This window comes from Mauremys reevesii, linkage group 10 (assembly GCF_016161935.1).
Source record: "Mauremys reevesii isolate NIE-2019 linkage group 10, ASM1616193v1, whole genome shotgun sequence".
In the NCBI taxonomy this organism is placed as follows: Eukaryota; Metazoa; Chordata; order Testudines; family Geoemydidae; genus Mauremys; species Mauremys reevesii.
This window is the reverse complement of record NC_052632.1, coordinates 2,611,770-2,625,003: the sequence shown is the minus strand read 5'-3', so window position 1 is coordinate 2,625,003 and position 13,234 is coordinate 2,611,770. Positions and strand designations below refer to the sequence as shown.

At 38.4% G+C, this 13,234-nt stretch overlaps 1 protein-coding gene across 1 annotated transcript in view; it reads right to left on the bottom strand.

Moving 5' to 3' along the window:
- Positions 1-1,442: 1,442 nt before the first annotated feature.
- Positions 1,443-13,234, bottom strand: part of UACA (uveal autoantigen with coiled-coil domains and ankyrin repeats) — a 72,141-nt gene continuing 60,349 nt past the window's right edge. The window contains exons 16-19 of the mRNA XM_039492212.1: positions 7,217-9,928; positions 5,998-6,150; positions 4,261-4,326; positions 1,443-3,501 (exon numbers count right to left, since the gene is read on the bottom strand). Coding sequence (XP_039348146.1) covers positions 3,430-3,501; positions 4,261-4,326; positions 5,998-6,150; positions 7,217-9,928 — 3,003 coding nt within the window. The 3' untranslated portion in view covers positions 1,443-3,429. The remainder of the gene's footprint in view (positions 3,502-4,260; positions 4,327-5,997; positions 6,151-7,216; positions 9,929-13,234) is intronic.

Genomic DNA, 13,234 nt, shown 5'->3' with positions numbered 1-13,234 from the left:
CTCCTTGTCACTCCATCAGTAGAACCAATTACAATAGCAATTAAGTCGATCTTGAAAACTGGTTCACTAATATGAAATGAGCAGTCCCATACTCATTGTGATTAATCATATTGATATCAAACAACAGTTCCACTTCACAAATATAAGTAGCAGGCGTGTACACTCGGTAGAAACATCAGATATTGCAAAAATTCTACAGCCCCAACTATTATGTCTGAAAGTTCATTGAACATTTCTGTCTTCTACTTTGCTGAACAAATTGTCGATCTCCATACTATTTCAAGATTATACGATACTCTTGATTTTTATGCTTCCATATTACTGATACTAGAGTATACACAGACATTTCCAAGTTTCCACTGCATTGTAAATTTGAAGAGTGTGAGAATTAATATCTTTCACTGTCATCTTAAATAATGTTATCTTATTTAAAAACGAAGATAGAAGTAAAAGACTCCCATTGGAAACATCTATAGCAAGAGGGGAATCTGCTTGCTTCAGAAAAAAAATGTAAGGGATAGCCATTCAAAAGCTTTCAAATAACGGGCTGCAATGTGAAGTAGGTACTACTGTCAGAGATTAAATGATTTTTAAAAATCCATCAGAGAATGCATAAAGCCGATTACCGGTAAATCAGTGAAAACAGCTTCCAAATAAGGTCTAAGTAGCAAGTGTTGTAGATTAGCTGATACTCATAGTAAGGTTAACAGATATAACAACTGCTGCTTGGAGGATGCTTAGCCACATAAAACCACATTTTTTGACCCAACTGGCAGTCTCTCTTTAGGAAAGACTCAAATGCAAGAGGTGTTTCGGTTCAGCTTGGAGATGTATTAGAAGAACTGAAGAAATGTTTTCACAATACTTGCTTATACTCCCTGTTCTGAGTCACTTTTGTAAAATCTCCAAAGTTCTAAGAGAAAACGATCATTTATTGCATTTAGTCACAAGAGTCACTTTGCACTTCTCCCGAAGAACTTTCTGCACTCCCCCCGTACTCATTTCCTTCATGGACCTGGCCTGAACAGATTATGGAAGCTAATATTTGGGGCTAGATATTGGTACAGAGCCTTCCACCTCCAGGTCACTAATTCCAATCCAGCCATTTTAGCAATGCTCAGAAGTGAACACATGAAGGCTGTTCAGTTTCCCACAAGAAGCGAGGCAGCAACCTTATGGGACATGTATTCACTTCACAAACTGCCCTCACAGCTGACACTTTTGTTGGCTGTAGCATCAGTAGTCCAGGAATGACTGGAGACAAACTGAACCGCTCAGTTTTGGAGGTGGAAAAGTTGGTAATTCCAGTATGTGCCCTGGCAATACACACACATACACAATCTTTCCCAGTCAAAATGAAGACTAAATCTCTCGCCCAGAGACTATTTTGCCAATAAACCACAAGGTACTATACTGCTTTACCATTTACCAATGGACTGTTATAGTAAGATAAAACACTTTATTGATATGTAATACAAGAGAAAAAAATACATAAAATTTCCCCCAGTAAGGAAAAAATACAATACTAAAATAGGCCAGTATATTAGTATATCAAAACAATCACATTTCTCTCCAACCAGAGCTTCAAGTAATGTGATTAGAAAAGAATTTCTAAAAACTAAAGTATACTTGGTGAACTCACACATCTCACGGGACTCCTCCAGGAAATCAAAGGAAAACAAGAGTGATCCAGTTGTCATTCTACAGCTAAATATATTAAACATGCATTTTCACAACAGTTTGTTTTAGAAGTGCCTGCGTCAACATCCTCTTTTCTACGTTTGGGGACTGCCATTTCAGTGATACAGCAGGAGGCCCACACTCAAGGGCAGAGAGATTAAACTCTGTTGGAAAACAGGAAGCTTAAAAGCTGCCAGGTACAGTCTGGGGGTTTGTATTTTAAACCCAGTTAACATAACCGTAATTAGATCAAGCACTTACAGAATTTACTGTACAACCCTGAAAGTCTATTCGCAGGAATACAGAGGTTGAATTCTGTTCTGTTCGGTCTTGCCCTGCATCAGTGCCAGGATGACAGACTCTTATTTGCTAATTATGGGCAAATGTTTACTGACAAGTGTAATGCTTGGTACTGAGCATAGTACAGAACTAGTGGGACTACTCTCGGCAGCAAGGAGCATTATATCCCATAAGTAGTATTTACAGGGTCAGACGCTACTCTGTTTATTCTGAGACACTAAAAAAACAGTAATTTTGTGGTTAGACTCTTGTTTCACTGCCATTTTCCTTGAAATATTCCCAATTTTTGTTTTTCCTTCCATAAAACTTGACTGTAGATATTTCATTCTTTGGCATTATTGCACTTCCACTTAAAAAAATATGAAGCTCTGTTTTGTTTAACATGTGAATTCCAAATTAGATTTCGTTTTCTATGAATCTTACTATTTGCATCTTTCCCCATAAATAATCAAAAATTGATTATAGTACATAATATACAGTGTTAATAAACCAGAAAAACCTCTTAAGCTTTTGCTGGAAAATGGTTGACCCTCTGACACTTGAACTAGATAATGTACAACTTTATCAAGTGTGTTACGCAAACAATCCAGGTCCATTTTATGCATAATGAAGTTTGAAAAAGTACATAAGAATAAAAATTGGACTACTGCATTTGAGACTGAAATGCTGTTCTACATTCATGATCTCCTTCCAGTCCTGCTGTTTCTTAGACTATTGAAATCAGTGTTACAAAGCATTAATGAAAAAATATATCTTGTAAAAAAGCATAAAAGTTAGTGTCTGATGGAAAAAACTGATTTGTACCTCTAGTAAAACGCTAAGGTACTAAATCTTAAATTACTTAAATAAAAGAATGTAACCTGGCCAGCCAAGCTACAATGTATACCTTGACACTATCCATCTTGTTCTGTAGTTGATCTACTGTCAATCTGCTGATCAACTTAATATGATCACAAAAAGCACACTTTTTAACCATTAAAAGAAAAAATTCAACCGTTACAGTATTTCAGCCACAATCACTTTAGTTTAAACTCACTGTCATTCACCCTTTGGGAATTAACAATAGGATCAACGTGGAGGTGTTGGATATCGGTTTATTTGTTCTAAAATGGTCAATCCGACATTAAAAGAATGTAACTACTATGTCATCATTTTGACTGCCAGCTTGTCGAATTTATTTTACAATTGGTGTACAATTTATAATCCACATATTTGAAATGTCTAATATGATCTAAAGGAGTTGTCCTATTGGTTCTGTTTTACAAGGGGTAAATGACTTCAGCCTCCTAATGTTTTTCATACTTGGAATAATTTTTTCCTGGGGGGAGGAGGTGGTGCATTCTTTTTACAGTTACCATGCCATAATGAGATAAAGGTCATGAAGGTTAATACATCTGTAATCACAGCATTCCTATGAGATGTAGCAGCCATGCTATAGCATTAAGCATATTAACAAACAAGCCCCTGTCTCATTCGAATGATCTGGAGTAAGGCAGCTTGAACATCTTCATCCATGTGGCCCTGGAAGTGGGGAAAAAAACAGGATTTTTTAAAAACTAGACTGCATTATTCATGACTAAAATTAAAACAAATACCCTCCCAAAATGAATGCATGGTCAATCACCATCTCATTGGTAAAACAGAATTTAATTAACCTTATTAATGACTGTGTCTGCAGAGTTAATTTTCAACTTTGCAGCACAGTGGCAAATTTCCTGTTTGAAATCACTGTTTTGATTTAGAGATGTTGCTGTTCATATCTTCTGGACTGCCTTGCAGCTTCCTGCCATTATCTACAGTACTCGGCTAGCTGAACCATGTTATTGTAACTTGCTGCAGCCAGTAATCATAGGGAAATTTTACTGGTCTTTGCATAAATTCATATTCCCTATTCAGAAGAAACAGGAGAGTTGAAAGTTCCCAACACTCATGCAACTCCTCCACTGCACTATTTGGGATAGGGACATGTATTGATAGCACTGTATTATCCCCCTTAAAGTGGGTCATCACTGTATGTTGTCTAGATGTCCATAAAAATGATAAGTAGATGAAGGCAAACAGTAAATTTAATATGCTGTGGTGCTCTTTTGCTTCTCAGTTTCCTTCTGGAGAAATACCAGGCACCACAAAAAGCCTTTTAAAATATTTTAATGTGCATACAGGAAGCACTGACAGATATTACTCACACACATTTACTTCGAAAGAGAATTTTCTTAAAAAAAAAAAAGACCTAACTCGTCGAAAAAGACTAACTTCATTTTTATAGACCAGCTAATATACCTGCACAGCACTAAGAAGATGCGTCCGATAAATTGAAATTACTTCTTGGTGCTGTCTATCAGCATCCTGTATGTAGAAGGGCAGGGGAAGGGAGGAGAGAAGAATGTCAGTATTTTCAACATCAATTCTTTGTATAATTACAGTTTTGCTTGTTTGACTTTGCTTGTTTAAGTGTCACATGACCTTCGAATTTCAAGGTTAGCGTTTACAAAATCCTAACTGAAAAACAGAGCCTTTCAGCTTTAGCATCAGCTTGAAGTGTTTTACCTTGAAATAGGACTTTCTCCATGTCAGCCCAGGTGTTACCAGCACCAATCTACTTGGACAAGAATAGAATTTGACTTCTGTTCAGAAGCCCGTAACCCAAGTCCCAGTTTAAACTCACTTTATCACACTATGTGGCAATGCTGCTCACACTACCAGGAACGTGACCCAATTCTATGTAGATTTACACATGTATGTAACTTTGCTCTCATGAGTAGTTCCACTGAAGTCAACAGTGCTACTACACCCATGAACAAAGATACATGTATGTATATTTATACTAAAGCCCTAGCACTTACTACCATGAACTCCAATGAGGCTATTTACAGGACTACTCACAACAGTAAGTAGCACATTGAAATAAGTGTTTGCAGGCTTGGACACAGCACCTGGGAGGACACCTCCCAGCACAGGTACACATGCAGTAACTCCGCCAGAATTAGTGTGCTAAAAATACCAGCACAGAGGCTCGTGCTAACCACTCTAGTACAATCCAGCCCAACCCTCCCGCTTGCATACTCAGGCCACTAGCCCAACCCACCACCTTTGCCATTGCGGCCCCACTGCTGTTTCTAGCAGGTTAGCTCAAACCGAGCTAGCACATGTCAGTGGTATCAAAACTGGGAAGTGCCCTCCTAGCGTCTCATAACTCTGAGACTGTTAATCCCTTGGGACAGAGACTACCTTCCTTTGTGTTGTACTGCATAGAATACACTGTTGGCATGTGTAGTAGGCAATGTTACTGCAGCACCTGCACACAGGACTTATTCAATGATTTTGGATTAATACTACAGTAAGAGAACATTTCATTTGGACAGGCTTTTCCAAAAGACACTGCTACCTCCTCACGGGCACAAATTTTTTTGAGATGGGGCGACCACAGCTGCATGCAGTATTAAAGATGTGGGTGTATCATGGATTTATATAGAGGCAATATGGTATTTTCTGTCTCTATTATCTATCCCTTTTTTAATGATTCCCAACATTCTGTTCGCTTTTTTGACTGCCGCTGCACACTGAGTGGATGTTTTCAGAGAATTATCCACAATGACTCCAAGATCTCTTTCTTGAGTGGTAACAGCTAATTTAGACCCCATCATTTTATATGCATAGTTGGGATTACGTTTTCCAATGTACATTACTTTGCATTTATCAACATTGAATTTCATCTGCCATTTTGTTACCTAGGCATCCAGTTTTGAGAGATCCTTTTGTAGCTCTTCGCAGTCTGCCTGGGACTTAATTACATTGAGAAGTTTTGTATCATCTGCAAATTTTTCCACCTCACTGTTTACCCCTTTTTCCAGATCACATTAAACAATGCCATTCTTTTCCTCAGAGGATCCTAGCTTCCTGCCCATTACATTTCCCTGCTCCTAAACAACATATATTAAAGCTTATTCCACAACTTCTGACAAAAATAGTAACACGCCTTGACTGAGCTCTGGAGCAAAGTTCTACATAAGTACTTACAGCCAGCTGCTGCTGCAGGGTTTTCACCTGGTGCTGGAGCATTTCAACTTGTTGGTTCTGTCTCTTTGAGGGAACCCCAGAGGTGTATGTAAGCTGAGACAGGCCATTAAGAGCCTGCTTTAGTCGTTCTACATCATTGAGCAGCTCTGTTATCTTTAAGAGAAATACAAAGATTAACATGTTCAGAAAATGAAACATTATAATAGAGAATATTACTTCGCAAGGTCAACTGAAGGTTAACAAGTGTATGAGGGCATCATAATATTGACTTCTCAATGTAGCCCATCAATCTAGGTTTACTAGAAAAGTTTGTAAGAGAAAGAGGTATGCTTTGACAAGATATCAGATACTGTTATTTTGCTCTTGCCTTCTTAGGATTTAGAAATCTGTAAGACATGGCCCATAGGTCAACCAGCCACTGAAGATAAGGCCCAGATTTCAAAGCAGGGCATCAGCCTTATCTTTTTTTGCAGGTGCAATGATTGAACACAAGCAAGACTGCCCTTAGGAAATTTGGCCGTAAAGGAATCCAATTCTTCAGAGGAAGAGTGCACACAGTACACATCTAACTACAGTATTAGCCACTACTACTAGATGTGAAAACCTAGTTCTTTGGATGATGTAAAGTGCATATAACATTAATTCTGAAAGATACTGTAGGATAAAGTTATAATGCTGTGCACCTTAATCCTAGTATAACAATAATACTTCCTGTTTTAAAACTAAAATACCTTCATTTGAAATGGTGCAGGCACAATTTGGAATCTTTAATAAATAGCATTAAGAAAATTGCAAGTCTTTTTCATCACATATTCAAGATTCTTTATGACAAGGCAACACACAAAGGAAGCCAAGTATTACTTTTTTTTTTTTTTTTAATAATCTGAGGAAAGTCTCAGAGTGGATGTAGTATGAATATTTTGAATTTGATAAGGTGCATTTAAAACCTGAAAATTCTAGTAAAACAAATTTGAATATTTCTGTGTTATGAATCACCACACTTTATTTACAAAAAGTGGCAACGTTTTTGGGGAATTAGATAGCACTTCACATAGCACACAAAACTGGTCCTCAGCTTTGCGAATTTGGCCCAAATTCAGATGTCTACATCTAGGCATGTAAGTGAGAGTCTGTTTAAGTAACTACATTTGAAAATTTGGCGCTTTGGATCTAAACAGAGGCAGTTAATACTGTTAGATACTTGACACTTTCTGCCTACCTTGTTATCTTTTGCTTCCACTTGCTTTGCAGATTCCTGTATTCTTTTTTGCAAGTCAGTAATTGTTGTCAAAGATTTATCACATCTCTCTTTCTGGTCCTTAATTTCTTGTTCAATGCAGAAGCTTCTTGACTGCAACAATTCTTTTTCATCTTTTGCAGAAAGCTCTTCCTTTTTGGCTTGCAAAGCCTCTTCACACATTTCCTCATATTTTCTATTCAAGCTGGCCAAGTTTCCAGCTATGCTAGCAACCTGGGTCTCTAAGGCACTTTTCATGGATTTATACTCCGATATATCAACTACTTCTTTGCTCTCCAGTTCAGTTAAAGCTTGTTTAGTACTTTGAATCTCAGACTGGAGTTTAGAGATTTCCTCACTTTTTGCTTGGTTTTCTTCCACCTCCTTTTTCAAGCTAATTTTGACTGCTACAATTTCTTTTTCAAATGTTTCTTTCATCTGTGCGTGTTCTGCCAAAGAAATGGAGGAGTTATGTAGATCTGCCAATTCCTGCTGCAGTTCTCTTACTTTTTCTAGTTCTCGGTCATAACATGCCTTCTTACTATGGAGGTCTTCTTTTAGGTCCTCTATCGTCTGGCCAAGCGTTCTCTTCAAGGCTTCAAACTGTTGCACTGGAACATAGTGACCCTGCATGCGAGTTTGCACAGCAAGGGCCTCAGAAATCTGTTTAGCACTCTCTTCTTGTAGCTTGTCTTTTTCATGTTTTATCTCTGTGTACTTTTGCAGTAATTCTCTCAACTGCTTATTCAGTTCTTCCATTTTGCTGGTGAACATTTTTTCCATTTCATGTGATTTCTCAGCAAGAATGTAATTTTGTTGCAAGTCATTTTCAATAGACAAAACCCCATTCTTTAATTTCTCATTTTCCTGTTTATATTTCTGTGTCTCCTTCTCCCATTCTCTGCATCTCTGTGTCTGTTCTAGCAACTGCTTTTTTAGTTCTTTCACCATGGCTTCAAAGTTTTGCTCTCTCTCTTCAAAGCTGGCAACTGGGGCATATTTTGATTTAATGCATTCTTGAATTGTGTCAAGTTCCTTCTTCTGGGCTTCAATTTCTGCATGCAACTGTAAGATTTCCTCTTGGCCTCTCTTATATTTAGCTAGTGTCTCAGTGTTGTTATCCTGTAACTCTTGCATGCTTTTATTTAAGGTCGACACCTTACTCTCATGATCTTTTACACTTATATACTCTGTCTGTATGTGGCTCTGTAGGAGTCTCAGCTTCTTTTTCAGAGTTCCATTCTCCTCATTTACTCTCATAAATTCTCGCTTTATATCTTCAGTTTTTTCCTTCAGATCTGATAACTCTCTATTAGTCTTTTCTAATGTGCTGTTCAAGACTGTTTTAATCTCCTCATGTGTTATGGCAGGTACATACTGATCATTCAGAGAGTCCCTCAGAGTTGTGTTTTCAGACACTAGTTTGGAGACTTTTGCTTGTTCAGCATCATATTTTTGATGAAGCTCAGCAAGCTGCCTTTTAAGTTCCATAACTGTGGATTTTAAGGCTGCCACTTCTTTTTCGTGCTTTTCTGGAGACAGGTACACAGCCTGGAAGTGAGTTACAGTCTCACTTAAACTGGTCTTTTCTACCATCAACTTCTCAGCTTCTGCTTTGTTTTCATTGTACTTTTGCGTTACTTCAGCAAGTTTTTTGGTCAGATCCCCAATAGTCAGATCACTTGTTTTTTTCATTTCTTCATTCAGTTTTAAAGGCACATATTGGCTTTTAATCTCAGTTGTTAAAGTGTGTATTTGCTGCTTAAGCAGCTTGTTGTCCATGTGAACCCTTTCTACTTCCTTCTGCAATGTCTGATTCTTGGACAATTCAGAAATCGTTTTTTCCAGTTCTTCAGTTTTTCTCTCAAATCTGCCCCTCATTTGTTCATGTTCCTCTGGCCTCACATACTGAGAAAATTTAGCTTTCTGACTCTCAAATTCCCTCTTTAAGAGCCGAAGCTCTGCCTGCAGTTTTTCATACTCTCTTTCCATCTCTACTAATTTCTTTGCTTTCTCGTTCACTTCAGTTGATAATAAACTCTTCATATTTTCAAATTTCTCAACAGGTACAGAGAGGACTAACTTTGCTGCCATTTCTTTTAGCTGCCCTTGTACCTCCAAGACATTTCTCCCACTTTTCTCTCGCTCCATCTCTAACATACTCAGTTCCTTCTGCAACCTTTTGTTTTCCTCCACCAGCCTCCCCTCATCTCTCTTAAATTCCACAACTAACAATTCATTTTGCTTGATTTGGTTCCGTAGCTTGCCTACTTCTGCAGAAGCCCCTTCATATTTTGCTTTCATGTCTTTCAACTGATCCTTTAGATCTTCTGTTAACTTATTGCTTCCTGAAGCTGCTTCATTAGCTAGGTGATCTTTCAGCACAAGAAAGTGGGTTTGCATTTGCTTTACTTTGCCTTCTGAGTCAAACATTCTCTTCTGCACATCTTTTAAAGCATCTTCCAATTGCTTTATCTGTCTGTCAGATTCCTCCTTGGTTCTTTCACACTCTGATGCCAAAGCTTTGCATTCAGCTACCTTATGAAACAGCTCTTTCTGAAGTTTGCTTATTTCTTCTTTTGCTGTGCCATAAGAGAGTCTCATGTTGTCTAGCTCTCTCTTTAGAATTTCATTCTCGGAACTGGAAGATTGGCTAGATAGTGATAGTTCCAGTGGTCTCAGCATAGACTTGGTCTGCAGATTTGTTGGCACAGAAATAGATACATGCTTAAAAACAGAAATTTGTTCAATTTACTCTTCATATTTTTTCATACATTACTTCTTCACCTATGCTCATCTAAAACATATAAGCTTTACCTCCATTGTATATTTCAGATTTACAAGCAGTTTATAATTTGTGAGCAGGAAAAATTAATGAAGGTAATTTAGACCAGGAGTCCAAAATATATTTTGGCTTATATAAACAAAACGATCAGTATTACAGAGAAACCATGCAACTTTCCTTGTAGCCATCACTCAAACATCTAGAAGCATAATGACCTGAAGATGTTAGTGTATAAAATAAATGTAAGTGTACTGAATGTATGCACATTTTCCATCATTTAGGAACTGAGCCCACTCTCCGCGGTTCACTGCTCCAGGCCAATGGGAGCTGCCGGAAATGGGCGGCCAGTACATCCCTCAGCCCACGCCACTTCCAGCAGCTCCCATTGGCCTGGAGCAGCGAACCGCGGCCAGTGGGAGCCGCGATCAGCCGGACCTGCGGACACAGCAGGTAAACAAACCGGCCTGGCCCGCCAGGGGTTTCCCTACACAAGCGGCGGCCCAAGTTTGGGAAACACTGGGCTACACTATAAATTGAACTGGTTTGTTAGTTACTCTCACCGTTCAAAATTTGCAGTCTGAAATTTTCTAGTTTCAACTTCCAGCCATTGGATTGTGTTGTACCTTTCTCTGCCAGAGTCTAACACTATAAGGCAGATTTTCTAATTCTTTAATCAATCTCAGGGCTCTCCCCTGGATCATCTCCAAATTTTCAACTTCATTCTTGAATAGTGGACACCAGAACTGGACACAGTATTCCAGAAGCTGTAGCATCAGTGTCACACACAGAGGTAAAACTATGTCCCTACTCCGACTTTTAAGTCTCCTGTTTAGGATCGCACTAGCCCTTTTGACCACAGCATTGTGCTAGGGTTCATGTCCAGCTGATTGTCCACCACGGCCCCAGAATCTTTTTCCCACAGTCACTGCCTCCCAGGATAGAGTCCCAAATCCCATAAGTATGGCCTACATGCTTTGTTCCTAGATGTCTGTATTCACATTTAGCCATATTAAAACACATATTGTACTCCATTTAGGAAGGAACAATCAGTTGCACACATACAAAATGGGAAATGACAGCCTAGGAAGGAGCACTGCAGATCTGGGGGTCATAGTGGACCACAAGCTAAGTATGAGTCGACAGTGTAACACTGTTGCAAAAAAAAGCGAACATCATTCTGGGATGTATTAGCAGGAGTGTTGTAAGCAAGACATGAGAAGTAATTCTTCTGCTCTGTCCTCTGGAACAATGGCCAAAGCATGAAGAGGCATATGTATATTTAGCACATTTGGCATGTCAATATCTTGACATGCCAGGTACAACAGTGCCATGTGAACGCATTCTCACTTTCAGGTGACATTATAAATAAGAAGCGAGCAGCATTATCTCCTGTACATGCAAACAAATTTGTTTCTCTTAGCAATTGGCTGAACAAGAAGTAGAACTGAGTGGGCTTGTAGGTGCTTATGTTTTACATTGTTTTGTTAGTGAGTGTAGTTATCTTACAAAAAACCCACATTTGTAAGTTGCACTTTCATGATAAAGAGATTGCACTACAGTACTTGTATGAGGTGAATTGAAAAATACTGTTTTTTTTGTTTTATCATTTTTACAGGCAAATATTTGTAATACAAAATAATATAAAGTGAGCAGTGTACACTTTGTATTCTGTGTTGTAATTGAAAATTATGTGTTTGAAAATGAAGAAAAACATCCACAAATATTTAATACATTTCAATTGGTATTCTATTGTTTAACAGTGTGATTAATTGTGATTAATTTTTGAGTTAACTAAGTAAGTTAACTGCGATTAATCAACAGCCCTACTTCCTATCTGCCATGGTGGTTAAGCAATGGAATAAATTGCCTAGGGAGGTTGTGGAATCTCCATCACTAGAGATTTTTAAGAGCAGATTAGACAAACGCCTGTCAATAATGGTCTAGATCTGTGGTTCTTAACCTGTGGTGCACGCACCCCCTGGGGGTGCGAGATGCCCTTTCTGGGGGCACGAGACATGCCAGATTTTTTTAGAAGGTAAATCATCGAACACACAAATTAAGCACAGGCACATTTCATCAAACCTATGTATTTATTAACATACATTTTTTAATGATTACCATAATATACAAACAAAAAGTATATCTAGGTTTAAAGGGTGCGAGAACATATTTTTTAGGTCTAAGTGATGCAAGAACATATTTTGATTTTTGATAAGGGGTGCGAGAACATCTTTTGAGAACCAAAGGGGTGCAGGCTGCAGTTAAGGTTAAGAACCACTGGTCTAGATAATAAACTTAGTCCTGCCATGAGTGCAGGTACTGGACTAGGTGACCTGTCAAGATCCCCTCCAGTTCTATGATTCTATGACTGTTCGCTTGAGCCCAAATTATCAGACGATCCAGATGTGTCATCTTCGTTATTTACCACTCCCCCAATTTTTCTCTCCTCTGAAAAGTTTCAGTAACGATATTTTCTTCCAGGTGGCTGATAAAGACGTTAAATAGTGTAGGGCCGAGAACTAATCCCTGCATGACTGTACTAGAAACACACCCACTCAGTGATTCCTCATTTACAATTACATTGAGACCTACCAGTTAGCCAGGTTATCATCATTTCAGTGTGTGCCGTGTTAATTTTATGTCATTCTAGTTTTTTAAATCAAAATTTCATAGGGTACCATTTCATGGGGTACCAAGTCAAACCCCTTACAGACGTCTAATTATACTACAATCAACACTGTACCTTAATCAACCATATTTTTAATCTAAAAAAAAATCCAATTAGACAGGATCTATTTTCCATAAACACATATCATCCTCCTTCAATTCTTTATCCATTCAGTCCATATCAGCAGTATTAAACAGGCTCCATTTGAACTGAGCAACAATTTAAACAGCTATGCTGCAAATTTCCTCTAGAGGGCACCAGCAGTTACAAAAACAGTTTAGTGAGATTAATTTAGTGACCGGTTTCAGAGGGTAGCCGTGTTAGTCCGTATCCGTAAAAAGAATGAGGAGTATTTGTGGCACCTTAGAGGCTAACAAATGTATTTGGAGATCATCTTTTGTGGGCTAAAACCCATTTCATCAGATGCATGGAGTGGAAAATACAGTAGGAAGATATATACACCGGACCCTCGCTAGAATGCGCGCCTATGTAGCGCAAATTCGTATATAACGCAGTCGCAGCCATGGATCCCAAATGTAATCACTGC